Here is a 24,850-nt window from a genome sequence, read left to right as displayed (position 1 = left end):
TTACTTGTCTTATGTTCTTCTCTCTCTACTTAAATCCTTGCAGTAAATGGAGTTAACAAGAGGGAAACAGAGTGGCAGGCAGAGTCCCATGAGGCACCATTTTGTTTAGCACTGGTTCTCCAGTACCTAGAACAGAGTACAGACTCAGTAAATATTTGTCGAATGAATGTGTAGGCTCCAGTCCAGTGGGAAATACAGATAAGTAAACAGACAACTAAAAGGCAGTATTCTCAGTGCAATGATAGAGGTAGGAACAGACAAAACAGAAATGGGACGCATAAGACTGCCAGGAAGCTCCTAGAAGACAGGCCCAAGGATGCCGTGCTTGAGCTAAATGTTGAGAAATGAGTAGAAGCCTTCAAGCAAAGGAAGCAGGACGAGTATAAGTGCAGACCTATGAAAGAGCAGGGCTTATTGAAGAAGCTGCAAGTTGTTTTTTCTGGCTGCAAGCATGGGGACAGGAGAGACCAGTGATGTTCGTGCTCTGCCTCAAATCATATCCTCACAGCGTGGGCAGATGGGGAAGAAGACAGGTCTGTCATTTCAGCTCAAAGGAGGAAGAAGGGGACAGATGAAAGATTAGGCCTAGAAAGATTAGGTCTAAATCAAGGATCTTGGGAGCCATGCTAAGGACTTCTGGATTTTATCTGAGAGAATGTCTTCACAAAGACAATCAGATTTATATTTTAAAAATATGACGCATAAGAACACTTAGTTGCCAGTCTTTATTTTGAAAATAATAGCAGCAATGTTGTACATTAAAAAAATTAATTCATTTAATTCTCACAGAATTTTAGGGAGTAGTTACTGTCTCCATTGTGTAGTTGAGGAAACTGAGGCACAGAGAAGTTAAGTAATTTGCCCAAGGTGACTCAGTTACTGGCAGAACTGAGGTACACACCCATGCAGTCTGTATCAAAAGCCCATGCCCTTGTCCTATTCTGTACTATTTTTTGTTTGTGGTTTTTTTTTTAAGAATATATATGCTTTCTTAAGAAAAGGGAATCCAGGGGCATCTGGGTGGCTCAGTCAGTTAAGCATCTGCCTTTGACTCAGGTCATGATCCCAGGGTCAAGCCCTATGTAGGGCTTCCCACTGAGCAGGTAGTCTGCTTCTCCCTCTCCTTCTGTCCCTTCCTCTGTTTGTGCTTTCTCTCTTACTCGTTCTTTCTCAATTAAATAAATAAAAATCTTTTTTTTTTTAAAAAGGGAATCCATTTTTTTTCCATGTAATTTTTCCTGTATCACCTGCCAACCAAGACAGAATGTTCTTTGACCTTGCAAATAGAATCACCCAGTAGTTCAGTAGTTTGCCTGTCACTTCCACTCCCTTCTTGCCATACAGCTGCTGCTTATCCCCTTGAGTATTGATTCCTGTCTCCCCCCTTTTCTGGACAAGCTTTAAGCCATTTGGCTTCCAGGGTACCCAGTGTAGCCCCCGCCAGGAGAGAGGCAAGCCTGGAGATGAAGTTATAGGAGTTGTCTGAGCCTTTCTCTTCCAGAATCAAAGGTGCACAGACCACAGATCTCAAAAAAATGGGAGAGCAGAGTATTCATTATGCTCACCTTTCACTCACTTGCAAATCATGGTGGTTATTCAGTCAACAAGCACTTAGTACTAACAGCTTCTCTTTGCACCTGGAACTGTGTAGGGAGGCAGAGATGAGACAAGGAAGTAGAGAGGAGGGAAGAGGTAGGTGTGCTGCCCCTTGTCAGTGGTCTTTCATTCTTACCCTTTCATTCAGGCTAGTATTTCATACCTAGTATTGTGTCAACAAGATGAAGGCATTTTTATTAAACAGGTGAGGTGATGTGGTTTAGAGGTGTAGTTAATGAAGAACATTATATACCAACTCTCATATCCATGATTTTCCATTGCCCGTGCCATAAATCCTGTTCCTCAGCCTCGGGGAACCTCTAATACATGCGGCATTGGTATTCGGGAGAACGAAGTGCTTAAAATCATCTAACCCTGTGCTGTAAGCATAAACATGCTCTTCTTTCAAAAATTCAGATAATTGCTGTGAACAAGGCAAAAAATGTAGAAGACTTAAATTTCAATTTACTTATCCACTGATAAATCTTGTGGGGTTTCTTTAGTAAAGAGAAGGAAGACTGTTAGAGGATAATATCAAAGATCGATGAAGATTTGAGAAAGTAGAAACCCAAAGTGATGGGAATTTTTTCCTTCTCTTTTAGAAAGAAGTTGTTAGAGAAGTAAGCAAGTAATTTATGTTTAGATACTCTTATTACATCCCTGGCATAACTGTATCCATGAAATATGAAACCTGTGTAAGGAGATTCATCTTTACTTAGATTCGTAATTATAAATACACTACAAAAAGAGTGTCTTGTTCCGTTAAATTCACTGTGATAGTCATTGCGTAGTTTTGTTTTTGGTTTTTTAATGGTTTTTTGCTTTCCTATTTTTTTTTAAGATTGATTGATTTTAGAGAGGGAGAGCACAAGTCGGGGGGGGGCAGAGGGAGAGAGAGAAACCTCAAGCAGACTCCCCGCTGAGCACAGAGCCCAATGCAGGGCTTGATCCCAGGACCCCAAGATCATGATCTGAGCAGAAATCAAGAGCCAGCCACTCAATTGACTGAGCCACCCAGGCGGCCCTATATTATATAGTTTTGATTCACTAATCTACAGTCTCAACTTTCTACAGCAAAACATTTAGCACTGAGAACTACTTGGTTAATAATATGTGATTTTTAAATTCCTTCATTTTATACTTTTATGTTATTCATTTATACTTTTAAAAAATTTCAGATTTACATAAATTTGTGAAAGTCTGTGCATGGTAATGTTCCTCACAGCATTGTTTATAAAGCCAAAAATTGGAACAAACCCAAATGTTTCTAAACAAGTAGTTGGTTATTCAGGTGAATACTAAAAATGATGAAGTAGATTTGTAATTATTGCTATATAAAAGTTACTTACCATATAGTGAGTTTTTAACATTACAGAAGCAGACTATAAATTAATCTTTTTTTTAATTGTGTGTTTAGAGAAGAAGTCCAGGAAGATATAAGGCAAATGTTAGCAGTAGTTCTCTCTGAGTAAATTTACAGATGATCTTCACTTACAGTTTTCTGTCTTGTGTATTATTTGAGGCAGTTTTTATTATTAATATTGCTTTTATAGTTAGCATGTATGATTTTACAGGTAGAAAAATATTCTTTTTAAACTCAAACTTGAAAAGGTAAAAGGAACTCTGAAAGAAATCTAATCTAATTGTTTAAGCAGACAAAAAAATTTTGCACAATGCATGTTAATTTTATCAGTGCTCTAACTTTTGTTTTGAGATTTTCCCCCCTTCTTCCCTACTAAAATAATATTAACACTTGATTGTAACACATTTTCTCACCCATACCTTCCTGTTCCCCATCCTTCATCTGTCCCCTTCTTCCTCCTTTGAGCTGAAATGACAGACCTGTCTTCTTCCCCATCTGCCCACGCTGTGAGGATATGATTTGAGGCAGAGCACGAACATCACTGGTCATTCTGACATTAAGCCTGTCCTTTACCTCGATCAGTGAGTTAGAAAGCACAGATGGATCTTTAGTGCATTTCACTAATAGAGATTCTGTTCAATTAAACACCTGTCTTGAGTGACGTAGACTGCAGCTCTTGAGGATACCTATGTTTTACTCAAACTTTTACATTCTAGACTGCCAGAAATTGGAATAAGATGATTTTTTTTCAAGGGTAGAGAAATGTGACTCAGACCTCTCTTTGGCCCTTTAGCCTCTAAAGTCATTACTTAATCTGAACTGGAAGACCACATTTTTTTAAAGTATCTTAGCCAGTTTCCAGGCATTTGGTATTACTAGTTTAAATCTTCTTGAAGCTGATTGGTTTACGTGATGGTCTCAGGTTCGGCATTTGGGCGAGTGAAGGGGAAGAATCACAGAGTAGGCAGAGATGCAGAAGTTCTGAACAAACCCACATACTGGGTAGTCTATCTAAATTGTTTGTGGTATAAGTGAATATAAGAAACTGACCTCTCCCTAGAATAAATGTAACAAGCTTAGCACAAGTCCAAGAAAACATAAGCAAGGTTTGGTAAAATGTAAGCAGTGTCTTTTTAGAGAGAGGGCTTGGAAAGTCTTCAGCAGCAGCCTCAGTAGATCATTAAAAGGTGGTGTTTCTGTTGCACCTCTAATACTGAGAAGGTGTGACCGTGAGTATCTTTCTAGGTTAGAATCTCATCTTCCCGCGTTACAGGTTGTGTTAGACCACAGGCGCACTTCTTTACTTTTTTCATCTTTAACTTTATTTTTTTTTTATCTTTAACATACTGTTTGCTAATTTTGGTTCCTTCTTATCCACTAGCTCTAATATACTCAAATTCTCAACACCAAAAACAGAGGAAATAAAAATCAGGGAAGGAGTGAAATTAGAGAATGAAGGGAAAGGGAGGGGGTACATTCTGGGACCTAAAAAACCTAAAAAACTAAAAAAAAAACTAAAAAAAAAAAATCCAGAAACCTAAAAAAAAAAACCTTTATTTTTAATTGCTCTGATTTTTTTTCAGTCCTGTGTGGGTGGAAAGCAATCTCCCAAGCAGGGCGTAGTGGGCTCCAGGCTCAGAGCCTGGCTCCGCCGCTTACTCTGTCTTGGGTAGGTGACTTACTAACCCCCTAGTGTTCCAGTTTCCTGATGTGTCAGTTCCGCGGAGTTTTATGGAGTTAGTATGTTAAAGTTTCAGGATGTGAGTATTAGCTATTATTTAATATCTACAGGTATTTTCATAATAAAGAGCTATATGGATTTTGATATTTCCAAATTTGGAGGAAGAAGTAGACCATCTTCCCCTGTGTCAGTAAGGCTGCTGCTTGATGGTGTTCAGCTGAGGCTCTTGAAGCCTCCGCCAGTGTAGGCAGTGAGGGGTGGGAGTGCCACCACTGCCACCACCTAGGGTCTAAGTCCCAGGGTAAAGGAGTTGGCCAGGCCATCAGAACCACTTCCCAAAGAGTTCTCAGTGAAACAGCTACCTGAAAACAAGGGGAGGGAGGTGCAGTGGGAACAGGGAGAGAGAATGACTAGTCAAGAAATGACAAGAGCCATCGGTTAAAAGTACAAGTAGATGACTCTTTTGGCAGCTGGTGTGAAATGTGATGTGTCACTGGCAGGTCATTTACAAGTCTTTGCTAAAGTGACATTGTTCCAGCTTACAGCAGCAGTTTCCCACCACCTCTGCAACTACTCCTTGATCTAGGGCTAGCTTTCTAGACACTCCTTTGCCCCAGCTTTGAAAGAGGAAGTGCTGCTGGTATTTACTGACTCCTGACTCTGCTTCCCTTCCAGCTGACCCTCTGGTGGGCAGCATTGCCACACAGTACATGACCAACAGAGCAGAGCACGACCGGATGGCCAGACAGTGGACCAAGCGGTATGCCACATAGGGGCCTGCTGCTTGCTGCCCCCCGCCGGACCTGTGCAAGCACATTCACCAAGTGCATCAATAGCCCTACCCACCCCTCCGGACCTCGGTTCTTATTTTCTTATTTTTATTAAATTTTGAACCTTTTTCTGATGGTATGTCATCCATTCCCCACTCCCTTCTCCCTCTCTCCTTTTCCTCCTTTTCTTTCTCTCTTCCCTCCACCCCCCCACCCCCCCACCTTCTCAATTTATTCCCTTTTTTGATTTCTATTAACTTGAAAGATTTGGGGTTTTTTTTCCCACCTCAACATGGATGGGAACTTTTGTTTTCAGTGCAAACAATGTTGGATCTGTAATAGTAAGAGCTTTCTTACAAAGCTTTGTATTACTGTGTGGTTTTGTTTTTTGTTGTTTGTTTTATTTTGATTTTTTTCCTTTTATGTGATCTTTGGGAAAACACGAATTCAGAATTATATCTCATTTCTACTTAAATGTAGTGCTTAGGGTTAATTTTTTGTACTGAAGTCTTTATTGGTGGGTGCATGCTACTGGGAACAAGTTTTTTGTACAAAAGCTTCAATCAGAATCACTGTGCATTACTGAGACTCTGTTTATCACTAGCCTTCTGTCCCCCACACAGAGGACTGTTGGATTGAACAAAATAATATGTATTTTGATTTACTTAAAGTGCTTGTAAATTTCTTAGGGACCTGCCACTTTTGACTGTGGATCAGTTGATGTACACTTGTATTATTAAAGCACTCAATAAATCACTGTGGCTGATAAATGCACTTCTGGTAACCCAGTGTTTGCTTTGTATCCTGGTGACCAGCGTAGCCCTACGTGCAGCAAGTCGTGTCTAACTCAATTACAGATTCAAGTGTATTTTTCATCTGACCTCTAATATTTCTTTGTAGCTAAGTTGCTTAACATGTGGAATTTCTCCAGCTGTCAATAACCTGATGATTTTACACTTGTTTCAGATCATTATCACTTTACATATTAGCCGGACATTCCTTTCTCATAGACATCCTTTCTGTTACAACCTTCTCTATTCAACAATTAAAATATGAGACTCCAAAAATAGCTTCTAGTGAAAGTCAAGTTTGAGCTGAGCATTGAGTTTGACCACTTTTGAATTTATTTCTCTCCTTTTTTCCTTTTAAGATTGTTATAGTGATTACCCTTGAGTTTTGGTTTTGGGTTTTTTCCATGATTTTGGTGGAAGAAGTAAACTCAGTTGCATCAATCATGGTCAACACATTCACTGACAAGGGTATGTATGTCTGGCTTTAACCTTCAGACTATTTTAGGTATGTTTTGTTTTTTCTCCATAATTTTAGTGGAAGAAATAAACTCAACTGTATCACTCATGGTCAACACATTCAGTGACAAGGGTATGTCTGTCTGGCTTTGACCTTCAGACTATTTTAGGTGTGCAGCAATAGAAGGCAAAGGAAACTTGTGTATGGTGCAGTTTGAAAAACATACTGATGTGCCGATCAAAATTCAGGGTTCTTTGTGTTACAAGGCTTTCACTAATTACAGTTACAAGCCCACCATACCACTTGGTCTCATTTAAGGAACATCTTTACTGCTAAATAGTGGGATTTATAAATGGAAGTCATTCACCTCTGAATATTTCTGATTCAAATTTAAAATCTTTATTTGTAACTTTTTAAATACCTGAGCCAAAAGATGCAGGTTTTTGTGGTTAAAAAGAAGTCTCAAAGAAAATATTGTTCAAATATTGAAAAAGTAACTTTTAAACTAGAGTACCTAGGGTTATTTTTTTCTCTTTTTAATAATGATTTTACCATTCATTTTATTTGAAAACATTTTCCAGCATACCAGAACACTGTATGGTCTCTGTTGTAACCACTCAACTCTTTGCTTGTAGCAAAGGGAACTGCAGACCATACATGTGAATGGGCGTAGCTGTGTTCTAATAAAACTATCAATAGCCAAATTTGGCCTGTGAGTTGTAGTTTGCCAGTCCCAGATATAGAGACCACTGTAGACTGGGCCAGGGGTGGGGGGGTGGGGGGATAGTCAGATACCTGTGTGTTTAACATCTCTTTCTTTTAATATAAGATTAGTATAATACAAGAGTAACTTTTAGGAAATTACCCTGAATGTGTTATTGTCTATAGACTTTCTCACCTCAGAGGTTTATATTTACTTTAATACCTTAGATTTAAAAATTCAGTCCTAAAAGCACTGAGCCATATTAATATGCAATCTTATTAAACTGATTTTTTTTTTGCTTTTGACTGATTAAACCAGACTTACAATATTAATACTGACTTTTATTGACAATGTTTAAATTCAGTTTGCTTTTCTTCTTTTAAAATGTCAACTCCAGTTGGACACATTTTAAGTGATATATCCAATATATTACATCTACATCTCATAACTGGGCGTACTTCAGATCATTGAAAAATGTGTGTTATTTGGGAGCCAGAGAGATAACAGTTCTAGTAGGAAATCCTGTCACAGATCTGTGTTTGCTTTCCCATGAGCCATCTTTAGATTTTATGTCAATTTGATAGGAAGTCTACAAAATTTCTTTCCCCGTGTTTATGAACTCTAAATACTTATGACAAACAAATGTACCCTCCTCTCAAATGTGAAAGCTGGAGAAACTCCACAGAGAGCAACAGATCCTTAGTTGAGCCTGTTAAGTCTAGATTCCAGATAACATGGTAATATTACTTGAAATCTATAACCACAGCAGGCAATACAATTCCAGTAAGTTTTCAAAAATGTTTGTAAAATAAGATTTGGGAGTAGTTTAGCACTCAGAAAGCTTAAGTCATTTCACTAATGATCATGGGGATAGCATTTCTAAAAATCAGCAGTGATTTTGTACCTTAATATTTGACTCTCCATGCCAGTTATTGCTAGTTATAGTATTTTATAGATTTGTTAAATAAAATGTTGGCAGATCTTTGACAGAGGCAGGACCACTGGTCATTGAGAAAGTAGTTTGAAATGGTATTTATTGATCTAAATAATTCAGAAGGTCGTGACCTTAATTTGTCATAAAACTACAAATAAATAGAACATTCTTCATCTCTTCTACAGGAATCCATTGAAGATAGCAAGGGCAGAAGTAGTCGATCTTTTCTTCTTATTCCAAGATTAGAAAGTCAACCTAGAAGTTCATCCTACAACACTGGTTTGGAAATTAGGAAGAAAGGAAATATTTATTCAGAATATACTGTGTACCATGCCGTAAGTTACCTAATAAAACCTCAGCATAGCCCTTCAAGGTGTAGGCTGCCATGGTCTGAATATTTGTATCCCTCCCCACCCCCCCAACCCCAGTAATTCATATGTTGAAATCTTAATCCCAAGGTGATGGTATTAGGAGATAGGGCCTTTGGGAGGTGATTAAGTTATAAGAGTAGAGCTCTCCTGGTTGGGATTAGTATTCTTATAAAAGAGACCCCAGAAGACTCCCTGTCTCCTTTCCATCATGTGGGGACACAAAGAGAGGTCAGCAGTTTGCAACCAGGAAGCGGGCCTTCATTGAAACCCAACTGTGCTGACACCCTGATCTTGGACTCCTGACCTCCAGAACCATGAGAAGTAAATTTCTTTGGTTTATAAGCCACCTAGTCTGTAGTGTTTTATTATAGCACCCTGGACAGACTAAAACAGTGGCCCTCATTTATGCACAATGATCAGAGTACCGAAGTGACATTTCTACCCAAGCATGTGACACCAGAGCCTTGCTATACAAAACCACATGCACCTTTCTTCTAAATATGAGATCATACTGTGGAAACAAATTGTCATGATTCAGTCTTAGAGTCAAGATGCTGTACAATTTCTAGGTAGTGGGAATTTTGCCATCTTCCATAATTGGAAAAAAATGTTGAAGGAAATGTGGGCCTGGTATTACATGAGAGACCAAACAGCACTTCTAATTCCTAGAGGTACCACATCAAGACTTGACCAGCTATGGGAAACATGTCCCTTGGAAGACCTCTGAACTTCTCTGCATCTCAGTCCCACAATAAAAGGGGGCCATTAATTATTGCCGGGCATGGCAATTTTTAAATGTCTCTATAATAAGTTGTGTTTTAAAAAGAGGTATGTCCATAGTTGACACTGAAAACAGTTGTACAAAAAGCCCTCCCAGAGGATCCTGACCTACCTATGCATTTTATTTCAAGGTGGCTTTATAACACTGTCAAGTTGTCCCTTCTGTATGGGACTCTCTGGTATGTGGGGTGGAACCTCTCATGCCATAGTAGCACACCCTGTGCCCTAAATGAGTCCTGCAGTTGTCCTCAGAGGAAATCTGGAGCAGGATATAGGATAACTATATTTTGAACCATAGCACTGAAAGCTACATCCCATCTGGAATCTCTTGGAGTTGGCACTGTCAGGGGCTCAGGGCAGCTTGGCCTCTGAGGACCTGCCTTAGTGTACACCCATATACCCGCGGGGAGCCGACCCACTCCTTAAGCCTGGAACATACCCTCTCCATGAGGCACCTAAAAACTCTCATGCTCCACCATGTGCACTGGTAATGCAGGTTACGGTGAGCCACTTATGCCAGTTTGGTCAGGACTTACCCTGGTTTTATTTATTTATTTTTTTTTAAGATTTATTTATTTGAGAGAGAGAAAGACCAGCAGTGGGGTTGGGGGGGAGAACAGAAGGACAAGGAGACTCCCTGCTGAGCTGGGAGCCCGATGTGGGGCTCGATCCCAGGATCTTGGGATCATGATATGAGCCAAAGGCAGATGTTTAACTGACTGAGCCACCCAGGTGCCCCCCCTCCTTTTTTTTTTTTAAGATTTTATTTATACCTTGTTTTAAAATAGAAAGTCACATGTCTCAGAAACCCCCTCAGTTTGGGACAAACCAGGACTGTTGGTCATTCGAGCTTTTGTGCTAATACTAAATTTTAGCATCAGGTCTCAGGCATTACATAGGGCTAATTTGGAGGAGTGTTTTCCCGGATGTACAGTTATCCTTCTAAAAGAGATGCACGCTCTACAGTCTGAAGGGTCCTTGCCGCTCTTTATGGCTCTCACCCCCAGCCATCTTCACTCATTCCCTGATTCGGAGGCGTATGAGTGATTTAAGCCAACTGCAATCTTCCTTTACATCTTCAAACATGACTCAAGGTATGTATGCCTTTCTCTGAGGTCGTCTTATGCATGATACATTTTTTGAGAGGATTTTTTTTTACAGGGAAATTCCTGAATTTTAAATCTCTTAATGTATCAGAGCCACACAGGAAAATGGATGAGATAATGTGATCGTCTCTCTCTCACCTGTTTGTACATCTACGTCATCAAAGTGGGGACCTTATCCAGTCGCCTCAGCATCTTTTGGAGCTGGCGTGATTCCTAACCCCACCCTCACATCATCCCCTCCTCCCACACAACATTGGGCTCTCATCTATCTTTTTAAAAATTGGATGGGAGGTCAGAGTTCAGGATGACAATCACACCCTGGTTTGTAGGAAATTTAGACCTCCTGAGAAATTCTGTCAAGCTATGCAACAGAAAAGTAACAGATGCTTTACAGTCGGTGCCACTGAGCACACTGAGAAACACCCAGCCAGATTCTTCTACTTAATCTGTAGTGCGAGAGCAGTACAAAGGGGCAGGGAGAGGTCACGCTTGCCTGGTACAGCCTGCATCTGCTGAGCTTGTCTAGAAGGAAGATGATAACGTTCTTCATTGTTCAGTCTCCCTCTTGAAACTACTGGCAAACATATGAGTGAAGATGGCCGCCACCATGATTGGACAGGTTCAGCCTCTGTCCTTTACACTGACAGCTCATGACTTCATGTTCACCAGACAGCTTCCAACTACCATGACTTCAAAATCAGAGCAGCTTACGGACAGTTATTCAAAACCTGTGATGAGAAACTCCAGAAGCTGTTATTAATCCCCAGGAGACCCCATTCACTTTAAACAATAATGAGGAAATTACTTTAAATTCAAGCATGACTGTGCATTTTTACTTAAATGTGAAACATCTGTGCCTATTAAAGAATCCCAGAATTCTTCTGTGTTCTTAGTGGTGTGTAATAAAATACCAGGATGTACTTGTCAATCCAGATTTGGTCTGTTGGACTTTGTAGGAATGGTAATGTTATTGTTTGGGATTTTTTTAAATAGTGGAGTAAAATAGAGAAAAAGTAGGTTTTAGATAAAATGACAGCTTTCCTGGGCACTGCAAAATTAGCCTAAAGACTAGATGTATCAAACTCTCAAAATGTTTGTGTGCACCTTAATTTGATTTGTTTTATGGATTAAGAGGCCAAGGAGTAAGTTGCTAAGTCACCAGAGTCAAGGGAAATCAAAAATTTGTGCACTAGTTAAGAACAGAAATTTTGTCAGAATGATAATATTATTACTTATAGCAGGAGATTGAGAGTGTAGCTTCCATTTAGGGAAGATGAATAGGGAACTATAATTCCTTCTGAGGCAAAGTCTATAAATTATCCCTAATATCCATTCTCCCTTTCTTCCTTTTATAAATGGAACCAACAAGTTTTTGCTGGTCACATGACCACCTGGCTAGAAAATAAATTCCCCAGCCTTCCTGTGATTTGTTCATTATAAAAAATGGTCCCAAATCTCAATCCTTCCAGTATCCACATTTTTGCAGCTTCTTCCATGAAAAAAAAGGAGTCTCTTTTCTTCACGCCTTGAATCGAAGCTGGCCTTCCAACTTGCTTTGGCCAGTAGACTGTTGGGGAAGTGATCTTGTGCTGGGTTCAAGCCTGGGTGTCCAGGGGAGATGTGCACTTTCCACCTCTCTTGGAACTCTTCCATGCCTTGAAAATAAGTCCCAGGCCAGGCGGTCAGAAGATGGGAGACCATGTGGAGATGAGCTGAGGCAATCCAAGACCAACCCATCCCCCAATATCCCAGCTAGCCCAGCCAAGATCAGCAGAACCATGTTCCCCAGTGCTGACAGTGGTTGTATGCATCAACCCAACTAAGACCAGATAAGCTACCCACTGGATCCTTATATTTGTGAGCAATAATGAATGGAATCGATTGTAGCCACTAAGTTTTGAAGTGCCCGACTATACAGCAATAACTCATACCAGTTCCAAAGAAGTGAACAAAAGCGACAGGAGCAAATTCCAGATCTCATCCTGTCAAAGGAAGCTGCTCGCCTTACACTCCCTCTTTGCCCTTTCCATGGTCTGGAATGTAGGTGTGGTGCCCGTGAGCCAGCTGGGACCAGGTCAACAAGGGCCACACCCAAGAAAATAGGGAGCAACAACAAGCGGGAAAAGTTCTGTTTTGAACATGTTGAGACTGAAGTGTCTCGGATACATCCAGCTAGAAACGTCTGGCCATTGGGCATACCAGACGTACGTTCAGGAAAGCTTAAGGATAGAGCTGTGAAGTTGGGAATCGATGTGTATGGGAAGAAACGTGATTCTAGGAGAGGATGATATCACTCAGAGAGAGTGTAAAATGGGTAAAATGGGAAGAGAAAGAAGGGCAGGAAAAAGCCTTATGGATGAACCACACGGCTTACCAGCCATCCCGACTCAAATATCCAGAGATGACATTTTAACACTTTGACTTTAAAACGTGTGTTTTAAAAATAACATAATCTATACTATTGGTGGGGAAAAAAGGCCGTTGGCAGATGAAATATTCTGAGGAATTATGAGGTTGACAGAGCAGCTGGAATTACTGATGGGCCCGAAGCAGAAGTGTGGGCAAAGTGGAGCTCACACAAGGGAAAACTCTCCAGAGTAAGAGGTTCCAGAGTTCGACTTCCTCCCTGCTGCTGAGCTGCAAGAACTGGGCCTGCTGCTTCAGACAGCAGGGTGATGGGGCTCTGAGTTGGAGGAGCCTGGATCCCCGATACCACAGAGCACTGAGGGACCTTAACATCCTCCCCAGACTTCATGCGACAGAAGTCCGTTCCTGTCTTCCTTAAGCCCTGCTATGTGGAGGTTCCTGTCGCTCAGAGCCGCTCTGGGCCTGATGAACAGACACACCAGCCTCATGCTGATGGCTGTCTTTGGGGAGGGGAGGGACCAACACGAGGGAGAGACAAGATTTCACTTTTACGTCTAATGATGTATTTTTTTAAGGAGCTATAAAGCCAATAACTATGACAAATGTTAACACATTTTGCATGGTTGAAAACACAGGATGTCTGTTATACCATCATCTATACTTTTCTATATGTAAATATTTTTCCAAATTAAAAAAAATTAATGTGAAAAACAGATTGTAAGTAAGCCTGACATAGAGGGGATGAGGATTTAGTTTCTGTGCGATATATTTTGGTAAGCTTAAGTTTTTAATCAGGAGTGTGTATTACCTTTGAAATCAGAAGGAAAATAAAGACATAACAAAGGAGATAAAACTTGAATGGATATAGGCTGCCTAGGTAGAAAATTCATTCAATAAGAATTGTTTTAGGGGCCCCTGGGTGGCTCATTCGGTTAAGTGTGGGACTCCTGATCTCAGCTCAGGTCTCGATCTTAGGGTCGTGAGTTCAAGCCCTGCACTGGGCTCCGTGCTGGGTGTGGAGCCTACTGAAAAACAATGACTCCCTTTGGGGTGCCTGGGTGGCTCAGTCGGTGAAGCGGTTAAGCACCAGACTCTTGATTTCAGCTCAGGTCACGATCTCAGGGTCTTGAGATCAAGCCCCATGTCGGGTTCCAAGCTCAGGGCGGAGTCTGCTTGCCCCTCTCCCTCTGCTCTTCCCCAACACACACATACACACACACACACACACACACACACACATACACACACACACACTCAAATCTTTTTTAAAAAAATAATTGTTTTGAAAGGAGATATGGAAAATGGGATAGTAGTGTGAGATTTGATCAAAAGAGGTGTTTTAGAAATGAAACAAACTAGAGCCTCCTTATGATGGTGAAAATGACCAGAAAAAGAATGAAGGGATAAGAATCTAGTCTTGCTACTCAAAGCGTTGGCATCACCTGGGAGCTTGTTAGATAAGCACAGTCTCAGGCCCAGACCTGTTGGCTCCGACTCTGCACTTACCAAGCTCCCCAGGTGACTCGTGCACAGTAAAGTTGAAGCAGTACTTGGATGGAGCACATGGGGACAGGCCTGTGGTAGGAAGGGCGGTTTGTCAGAGCAGGAGGGAGGATCCCGGGGGCTGCTGTAGATGGAGGAAGATCATTGATTCGGCAATGGGGAGACGAGGGAGCGACCATCTGACAGCTTCTATTTTCTGAGTAAAGAATGAAACAGAATCACCTTCCAGGAGGCAGAAAGGGAATGTGGGAAATAGGAGAGGGGAGAAAACATGAAATGGTCATCTCAAAAAGGGAAAAGTGACCAGTGTGGAACGCCCATGTGGAGATGGGAGCTTTGAGCTAAAAGAAAGTGAAACTAGTCATCCAGCTTGAATGGCTTTCTCCAGCAACGTTCAGCTGCTCAGGCGCAGGAAGAGAAGGCAGACAGGCGACCGAGAACGGACTGTGCTGGGCCACGTAGGCAGGAGGCCGAGAGGAAGGCCAGAGAATTAAGGGCACTCTCAAGGAACTGACTAAACGATGGACCCTGAAATCCATCCTGGCAGTGGGGGTCCAAAGGCAAGGGAAGGATAGAAAGTGGTGATTACAGATTAGTAACAGGCAGTGCAGCATTGATACATTTCACTGTATGATTAGTCTTTGAGGTTAGTTATTAACTTGACAATAGTCAAGGTACTGTAATTGGAACGGATCTCCTATTTTGAATGCAAGAGTTTGCTCTCCACGTGATTCGGGTGTTGCGTGCAGTTTGGATATGTGTGTCACTGTCTCTGTCTGCTAGTGTTGAAAACCGCAGTAATCTGTATTCTGAATTACTGGTAAAGATAATGCCTGGTACCTGAGAAGGGGAAGAGAAGAATCGCCAGTGCTCTGGCTCCATGCCCGATTCTTTCCATATATGTTCTTTTCTCACCTCTATCCCTAGGTTAAGCCCTGTAGGCGAGACATAATCAGCCCCAGTTTACATGTGAGGCAACAGACACCGAAAGGTTCAGTAACTTCCCCAAGGTCACCCAGTGAGGGAGTGACCTTGTCAGGATTCTGAACCATTCCTCCTACACCTTCCTGCCACTCCCTGTAAGATGAGTGACTTCGTTGACGATCACGTGTGCAAACAGCTGCACTTGGGCCAGCACACATTCCAGGGTTCTTGCCACATTTTGTTTAACTAAGAAAGTAACAAGACACCCTGAGCAGTACATTCTTGGGTGGTGATGAAACTTGCCAAAGGTGGGGGTTCTCAAGCATATGGTAGCATTTCTTATCTAGATTTTTTTAAGAAAATGTTGGCATTCCAATTAGGGGTCAAATTCTTTTAGAAGTACTATTGTCAAAGGCTTGAAATTCTAGAAAGCTGAAAACTATGTACATTTGGGCAGCAATAGTAGATTTCTGTGGCAGAACATTTAGGGCTTCTTTTTCTCCTTCGTTGGCTTATTTTTGTTTTGTGTTTAGTGAATAAAAAAGGTGATCTACTAGGACAAGATTCTGTATTACTATTATCACCATCATTATCACCATAATCATCACCACTATCACTACAGTGTAAATATTCAGCACAGGGCACGCAACACACTTATAAATATAGATGTATGGATATGCATACATATAATCTCATATAACCCTTTCTAAAATCCCCTGAGATGTGTATTATCTTCATCATATGGGTGTGGAAACTGAGACCCAGAGGTTTTAATCAGTCCAAACTCATGTAACTGCTACATAGCTGAGCTGGGTCTCAAACCCCAGTCTGTGTGGCCACAAAGCTCGTGGGCTAAACCCCTGTGTGATCCAACCTCCCAGTCCAAGCAAACTTGATATACATAATTGTGATTTTACCAGTTGATGATGTAGGAAATTACTGGGTTGATAAAACCAATATCCAGGTAAAGCAAAATGCTGCATGCAGCTCTGTTGGACTAAATAGCCCCTCAAATGGACAACAAGGAGAACGAAGCAGGAGGAAATGTGAGTGAGCCTTATAGGCTGGGGTATGTGGAAGAAAGCAACACAGATCAGTCCCAGGGAGCAGGGAGTCACCTCTGCACCTCACAAGCCCACCAAAGTCCGCTCCGTGCCCATTTCTTCTCTTCCCTCTGGCAGCAAGTTTCTGCTTTTTTCTCTTTCCTTTCTTTCTTTTTTACCCCCAATCCCCATGGGAAGATTTCTAGTCATTTTATAGCTGAATTCAGTAGAAAAATAATGTTTATTCACTTCACAGCCAATTTGGGCAGAACACATCTCTAGTCCATAAAATAATGCATTGATACATTTGTGATTCAGAATTGCAGGCACATTCCTTGCATTTTGGGCTGGATAAAATTAAAATATCACTTTCCTTTTTCTTTCCCGTGGATTCACTTGAGTTGCCCTCATTAGGCAGAACTGGTGCTCTTGGGAGAATGCCAGGCTTCAGAATAGAGGCTAGTAAATCTAACCTTATAAAGTTGCGGTAGACCAAAAACAAGACACGAGGTGAACATGAACATTAGGTGGACTTCTGTCTCCCTCTCCCTCTCTCTCTCTCTCTGTCTCCACCCTCCTTATACACACACACACACACACACACACACACACAAAGTCTGGCTCCCTTTCTACCATTTTACTGAACCCATTCACCCAAATATCACTCATCATCAAAGCCAGTAGTGTCCTCTAGAAGTTCATCTTCAGACTCTAGAGCATTCCATGCCGTAACCCTCCTTCCTGAATTTTTTCCCTTGGCTCAGGTTTGAATCCCTCAGGCCCCCAGGGCAGCCTTCCACACCCACGGAATGGATCAGATCCGTGGTTTTCTGTCCTGTCTTCTCACCTTCCCCCACGTCCGAGGATCTCATCCCATGTGTTCTGATGACTTCTGAATCACTCACCTGGGTCTTACAAACATCGGCTCTAAATTACCCACTTCCTACTAAAACTGGTTGCCTGGGAATCCCACCAGCACAGCCAACTCTGCATGTTTTTGAGTTGACCTCACGCACTCAGTATGGGTTTATCACATCCCTCAATCACATATACTTGCGGGAGGACCACAGAGATCAAGACAAGTGCATTCTGCAAACCAAGTCTGCCCCAGACCATGTTCATTTGTCCCCCCGTGGCGTCACAGGCCTGGCCTGCCGCAGTCCCCACTCCAGAAGGAATCCCGTGGAGAGAGCTTGGAAAGCAGACAAGCTGGGACCTAGGCCAGTTACATAACCTCCCTCGCTGCTGTGTGCCTGTCTACACACTGGAAATAAAACACCCGTCTTAGGAGGTTATATTCTCGAGTGCCTGCCGAACAGTAGGTGCTGAATAAATGCTATCACCCACCTTCTCTCCCTTCCCAAATGATCATCCTGCCAAAATCACCTCATGCGTGCAGCCAGAATCTCCCTGATGAGCCGGTGGTAGTGGCAGAAGCTGTCTGCCTTATCCCTCTCCTGAATTCTTAACCCAGAAATACAAAAGGGTTAAAATTTAATTAAAAGGGGATGAGAAAAGGAAGAATGTGAGTTTCATAAGGGGCAGGGTAGAAACACTGGATCAGTGAAGATTGAGTGGTTTTTCCCAAAGTTATTAATTCTAGTGAAATTTGTTTCAGATAGTTCACTGATACTTACATGTAAGCTACCCCTCCACCTCCGTATCTCTAGAAGCAAACATAAGAAACAGTAACAGCAGTTATCTCTCGGGAGGGGATTTGGGGTATTATAAGAATTAGGAAGACAACTTTTTATCACATACTTTTAGCATTATGTGAATTTTAACCATGTGTAACTACTATAGTTTCCCCCCCCCCAAAAAAAGTTGCCAACATAACACAGAATTCTCTCCAGCAAACAGTTTGAGGGCAATTAAGAGAACTTCCTTCATCCAAGACATACCTTTCTCTTGATAACAATAAATCAAAATTAGCTCATAAAGATGCACGATGGCCAAGGAGTTTGAAAACCCCTGGTGTGTCCTCATCACCCACAAGACAACGCAGCTGCAATGCAAACTCATTTTTAATCTAAAGCAGGTTTCGAAGAAACTGGCTCTAGCCCTGGGCATCGGAGACCCCAGAGTACCAAGGGGTTAACGAAACTGAAGAGGCACTGGGATGTCAGAGGGTCAGGTTCTGGCCCTGGCCCTGGCGCTGACTGCCTTTCACCCTCTGCATCTCCTTTTTCTCTTCTATAAAATGCGATTTGTGAGGTCGCTCTGATCCTCGGATCTGTGGTACTGGGTCAGTAGAGTCGTTAGACCTCTTACTCCCGCCCAAACCCCCAGTAGACCGTGGCTGGTCTCTGCTCCCACCCTGTCAAAGGGCCTGAAATCCTCATGCTGAGAGTGCCTTCTGGGCTTGTGATGTTATTTCTAGAAATCCTTCCCAGCCCCCATCCAGATTAGATGTATGCATTTTCCAAAGGGCATTCTCAGCCAGAGGGATACAAAAATGATTTGGGGCAGTACATTGACAAACATTTATTTTAATAGTTATGTACTTATGTTTCTTATGCTGTCTATGTTTATATTTATGTATTCCATGTCTTATGCTCGCCATTAACTGCCTTATGCCATTTGACACTAGGTTTCCATTTATGCTACAGTGTGTTATGGTGTTAGGTAAAGACACAAGAGCTAAAAGCAAATAAATAACAGTATAGGTGGCATATTATTCATGAGAACAGTCACTAGGATGATTTAGAAAATGACTAACATAGGACCCCTGGGTGGCTCAGTCATTAAGCATCTGTCTTCAGCTCAGGTCGTGATCTCAGGGTCCTGGGATCGAGCCCCACATCAGGCTCCTTGCTCAGCGGGGAGCCTGCTTCTCCCTCTGTCTGCTGCTCCCCCTGGTCATGCTCGCCCTCTCCCTCCCTCCCTCTCTCTGTCAAATAAATAAAATCTTAAAAAAAAAAAAGTGACTAACATTTGAGGAACACTGACTGTGATGAGTTGAATTGTATACCCCCAAAATTCATATGTTACTGTCCTAACCAGTACCTCAGAATGGGGCCTGATTTGGAAATAAGTTGCAGATGTTGTTTGTTAAAATGAGGTCATACTGGAGTAGGGCGGGCCCCTTGTCCAGTATGACTGGTGTCCCTATAAGAATGACACGCACACAGGGAGAACACCATGTGAAGATTGGAGTGACATAGCCACAGGGCCAAGAAGCAACAGAAATGAGGAGACAGGCCTGGAGCGGAGCCTCCCCTCGAGCCTTCAGAGGGAGCACAGCCCTGCCGACAGCTTGATCTCAGACTTTTAGCCGCCTGAACGGTGGGACAGTACATTTCTGTTGTTCAAGCCACTCCTTTTGTGGCACTTGGTCATGGCAGCCTGAGGAAACAAATACACTCATGTAGGACACTGCCCTGCCCTGGGGAAATGGGACAACAGAAAGATGTGCCAGCTGAACCAACTCCAGGAAGTACGGAGCCACTGGGGCTTGGCGATATCCCCAAACTGCCAGGCAGCTTATCTGCCCTGGTGTCTGTGGCCCCAAGGAGGGCGTCTGTGTCTGGGATCAGAGGAAGCAGCTGACTCAAAGGGCCTCACAAGATGTTGCTTCTCCTCTGGGTTTGATTTCAGGACCCTCACCTCCAGGTGGACTCACCACTCCCCTAGAGAGGCTTTCTCGAGTCTCCTTTCCACGAACTGGTGTGGTAGGCCTAAAGTGGCTTCTTTAGAAACTTTTAGAAACTCATCCCTACCTTTGCCTGGAACTCGCATCAAGAATTATTAACCATGTTTAAAAGTATTTTATTTTAGGGGCGCCTGGGTGGCTCAGTTGTTAAGCGGCTGCCTTCGGCTCAGGGCGTGATCCTGGCGTTCTGGGATCGAGCCCCATGTCAGGCCCTTCCGCTGGGAGCCTGCTTCTTCCTCTCCCACTCCCCCTGCTTGTGTTCCCTCTCTCACTGGCTGTCTCTCTCTCTCTCTCTGTTGAATGAATAAATAAAATCTTTAAAAAAAAAAGTATTTTATTTTATTATTTTATTTTAATTTAATTTTATTTTATTTAATTTTATTTTATTTTATTTTATTTTATTTTATTTTATTTTATTTTACTTTATTTTATTTTATTTTAGAGAGAGAGCGTGGGGGCAGAGGGAGGAAGGGGCAGAGAGAGGGGGAAAGAGAGAATCTCAAGCAGACTCCCCACTGAGTGCAGAGCCTGACGGGGGACTTGATCTCGGGATCCTGAGATCATGACCTGAGCCAAAATCACGAGTGGGACGCTTAGCCAACTGAACCACCCAGACGCCCCTGAAAGCATTTTAGTAAGCTAACTAAAACCGTCAATGGCCATGAGGTTTGTAACCATGCTCTTTTCTCACAGTGGTCATTTTTAGATGCCGTTAAGCTCAGCGCGGCCTTCCCCAATCTGAGTTACTACGGAACACCAGGGCAGCGTCCGGGCTCATTAGCGCCCCGATGAGGGCGAGTGGGTAGCGAGTTAGAACGCCTGGCTGAGGGCTCAGGCTAGCTGTGCGACTTCGCACAGTCCTCCCTCTCTGAGCTCCGTCTCCTCATTTATCACAAGCAGGTCAGGTGCCGTTAATGCCTCAAATTGTTGCGTGAGGCTCTCTGGAGATTATCTTCCTGAAGGGGGCTTTGGAATTTTAAAAACGGTAAGAGGCCGTCACCAAACATTTGTTGAGGACTTCCTAAGTGGATGGCAGTGAGGGGAACACAGGAGTGCTTCAAATCCTTTCCCTCGTGAAACATTTACTCCACGAAGGTAACACTTGTCGAGAACAACCACCAAACAAAGATTTATATTTGCTGAACAAAGTAAAGTTGAATGAAATAAAGAGCTAGAATGTTCAGACAAGGGAGGAGTCGCTGCTGGCTAGAGGGTCGGGGAAGGCTTCCCGGCCCTTGCGACATGGAAGGAATGGGGAAGAGTGTTTCATACAAAGAGACTACTGTGAACAAAGATGCAGGGCTGGGACGGCCAGGCAGGAGCCAGACCCGCAGGAATTGCAGGTTAGCACGACCCGGGAAGAAACCGGATCGGAAGAAGCCCGGAGAGCAGCAGGAGCAACAACAGATTCGGAGGCGGTTGGACTGTGGGCACCATCGCCTTCAGGCCGCGGAACCCAGGGGGAAACGCGGAAGACGTTCAGGGGAGAGACGGCGGGGTCTGACCCCGGCAGTGCTGGAAGGCGCAGGCCCCGGGGGAGACCAGGGTGCGGGGCCTCTGCGGGGCTTGGGGCCGACGAGGTGAGGTCACGGGGAAACGTGAATGGGGACGCCACCAAGCGCATGGGAGCTTCGAGGAGGGACCCTAAAACTGCTCAGGAAGGAAATGGACCATCCCACCTGCTCACCAGTTGCTGAGAGCTTTGCGGGCAGCAGCCCATCTCCCACACAGCGCTTGTGAGCTCAGTACTGTTTTCACCATCGGTGAGAAACCGGAGGCTAAGGGAGGTTGATTAACTTGCCCCGCGTCCTCCAGCTGGGACTGAGTTGTGGAACTGCAATTCAAACCCCGGCCCTCCAACCCCAAAGTGTGTGAAGTTGTTTCAAAGACATTTAATAACAATTTAACATAAGGGACTCTTGAATCTTTTTTTTTTCCAACTTATTTCAAACTTTTTTAAGCATACGATTAAGACGCACAGATCTTGGATGCTGAGGTTGATGAATTTTGACAGTTGCATATATCTGTATAACCACCATCCAAAACAAGATGCAGAACATTTCATTCATCCCAGAAAATTCCTTTATGCTTCTTTCCTGTCAATTCCCTCCCCAACCCCCAGGGAACGCATTCTGATTTCTATCTCCGTGGATTGGTCTGCCTGTTCTAAATTCCATATAAATGGAGTGTGTGTTCTGTTGTGTCTGGCTTCTTTCACTCAGCATCTTTTGGGCATTCATCCATGTTATTGTGTGTATCAATAATTCAAAGCACTATTTAGCTCACGTCCCCTGAGAAGCAGGTAAGTACTATGTTGGTAATAATACTATTTCAAGCCTATTGAAAGTATCGATAGGCTCTTCTCTGTTGCCTTTCTGAGAACCTAACCTTCTCTCTAGTCCACCTGAAGCATCCACTTGCCTGAAAGGAAAGTAGAGCATCAACTGCTGATGAAAAGCCAAGAGAAAGACCAAGGTAATAAGACACTGTCCTTACGTAATGGCTGTGGTATTGGCTTTTCAACATAAAACCACAGTTTTGGACAATGGCTGCTTTTTTTTTCTCCCGGTACAATAACCTTTTATCCAAAAGTGCACTAAATAAATATGTTAAAAGTAGTAATATCTTGACACCCAGGCAGGCAAAAACACACTCAGCAATTTAGTCAACACAACAGTGTCTTGTCAAAGAGTACCACATGGGACGGATTTGAATTGCACGCCATGTGCGCGTGAAGCCGGCTAACTTACGAGTGTAAACCAGGCAAGAAGGGGGACAAGTACATGCCGTATGCCTTGAGCTTGTTGTAGCCTTGTACTGTTCCCACACTTTCAAGAACTCTTGTGCTCAATCCTTAATTTTTCCCTAACGACATTTATCTGCCTATACCCTAAGTGCAGCATGAGAGCAAAATAATGATGAGCCCAAAGACTGAAAACTTAAGAAAACTTGAAGAAAGAAGAAGGAACCCTCCCTCCCAGCCCTCTTCCATCACTTTTGCGCCTTTGGTGAGTTCAAAAGATACTTTCCATTTTATGTATAAACTAGATTTATCTGCCTTCACGTTGTTGTTTGTTACTTGTATAAACTTGTTTTCGTTGTTCAATTGATGGAGTTTTCTATCTGTGAACATTACACTGAGGTATCTTAGATTGGGAGAAAATACATCATCATTTTTTCCCACCACAATTTGGGAGAAAAAAAAAAGGTTGTCATTAAATGACTTACCCCTTGGTAGCGAAATCTTCGGGAATGAGTTAGGTGGTTAAGCAGGGATACGTAGGTTCAGCCTTCTGCATTTCAAAACTGGGGTTTTTCAGCCAGACAGCAGTCTTGGATTGTCTGCACCCCTCTGTCGCTCCTGTGGTGTATCAGTGGGTGGAGATTTACATAAAAGCAATCCAGACAGAAAGGGGAACTAGAAGAACAGCTGGTCCCTCCACCGGCCCACAGGTGGGAAGGAAGCAGGGAGAGAAGAAAGATTAACATGTACGAAAACGGCAATTTCCTCTCACAGGCTTTTGCTTAGAAAAATGACCACGACTCCAGGCAGAGCAGCCACGCTGGGCCTTAGCTCAATGGGAGAAAACCAGGGATGGCCAGAGTGAAGGTGGTGAGCCTCCCCAGTCACCCTCGGATGCCATCGCTGGAGCCCGTGAGCCTGGCTAGCTGGTCATGGCCGGACCGAAGAGTTTGCTGCCTCAAGCAGGGCTACTGCTGGACCCCAAAGGTTCAGGACACTCAGTCGCAGTGGCCACAGACCTCTGAGGACATTTTCTCAGAGACCCAGAAGGGAATGCCCTGAGGACCCTGCCTCCAGGGTAAGCCCCCAGATGCTCCTCGAAGAGCCACAACCTTGCTGGGCCCTTCCTCTCTCGGCCCCCAGTCAAAGCCCCTTGAAGCCCTGAGGACAACCAGCCCCACAAAGTACCTGTGACTGTGGTTCCGCAAGTGCCGGAGAGAAGGGAGCGTGAAAGGATAGAGACCAGTGAGTGGATGTGACCAGCCAGGTACAGGTTTGGAAGCCCTCCCGCCCAGGTGACCCAGGTTCCTCCACCGAGAGAGACTAGGGGAAGGGGCGGAGCAGCTCGAAGTTCAGAGCAGCCGAGGAGACAAAGCCACCGTTTGCAACGTATGGACCTTATCTGGATTCTCATTTTAAACAATCAGTAATAAAAAAATTTCTTGGACATTAAGGGAAATGTAATGATGTAAGGAGGCATTCATTGTCTTCGGTATGCTGATAGTGTTATGATTTGATATTGTTTTTTGGAAAGAATCCTCACATACATCCTGAAAAAGTTCATGGATGAAATCTGAGATTTGGGGCAAAATGAGCCAAGGGAAGGAATCAATAGAACAGATGAAACTCCACTGGCTGTGGGTTCACGTTGTTGAACCTGGGCAACTGGAACACAAGAGTTCGTTGTACTATTTTGTCTACTTTTGACTATGTTTGAGGTTTCCCATAATAAAATGAAAGGCAGGAAAGAGGGTGGGTGGGAGGGGATGGAAACCGGAAGTGGGAGAGAGGTCATTAGGACTGAGGGGAAGTGGGGTATCTGCTGGGCGGGATCCTGACCACATCGGAAGGGAGGAAGGGCAGGCTTTTAGGAAGCGGGCAGAGCCCCGCCTGGAGAGCCACACGCGTGTGAGGGGAGGGAGCCCGGGTTGTGAACAGCTCTGGGCCCTTGCCCTTGGGGTCGATTGTGTGAGCCGCCTGAGAGCAGACAGAGGTTTGGAGCTGGGCACTTATCTCACCCAGCAGCATGGGGACAGTGCTGTCCCTTGTCTGTCCCCTACCTGAAT

The 24,850-nt window shown here is 43.3% G+C and overlaps 1 protein-coding gene and 1 long non-coding RNA gene across 3 annotated transcripts in view; both read left to right on the top strand.

The window, feature by feature from the left end:
* The window catches only part of UBE2E2 (ubiquitin conjugating enzyme E2 E2), a 357,299-nt gene extending 351,115 nt beyond the window's left edge, over positions 1-6,184 (top strand). For both annotated transcript variants that reach the window (XM_045791659.2, XM_045791660.2), the window contains exon 6: positions 5,316-6,184. In XM_045791659.2, the coding sequence (XP_045647615.1) occupies positions 5,316-5,413 (98 nt within the window). In that variant the 3' untranslated portion in view covers positions 5,414-6,184. The remainder of the gene's footprint in view (positions 1-5,315) is intronic.
* Positions 6,185-21,622: 15,438 nt separating this feature from the next.
* LOC148108386 (uncharacterized) lies at positions 21,623-24,497 on the top strand. Its single transcript, XR_015727950.1, has 3 exons — positions 21,623-22,516; positions 22,942-23,049; positions 23,559-24,497. It is a non-coding gene; the product is annotated as an uncharacterized LOC148108386 (long non-coding RNA).
* The last annotated feature ends 353 nt before the right edge of the window (positions 24,498-24,850 follow it).

This window comes from Ursus americanus, chromosome 20 (genome assembly GCF_024610735.1).
Source record: "Ursus americanus isolate L20-20 chromosome 20, mUrsAme1.1.p, whole genome shotgun sequence".
In the NCBI taxonomy this organism is placed as follows: Eukaryota; Metazoa; Chordata; class Mammalia; order Carnivora; family Ursidae; genus Ursus; species Ursus americanus.
This window is presented reverse-complemented; position numbering and strand designations above follow the sequence as displayed.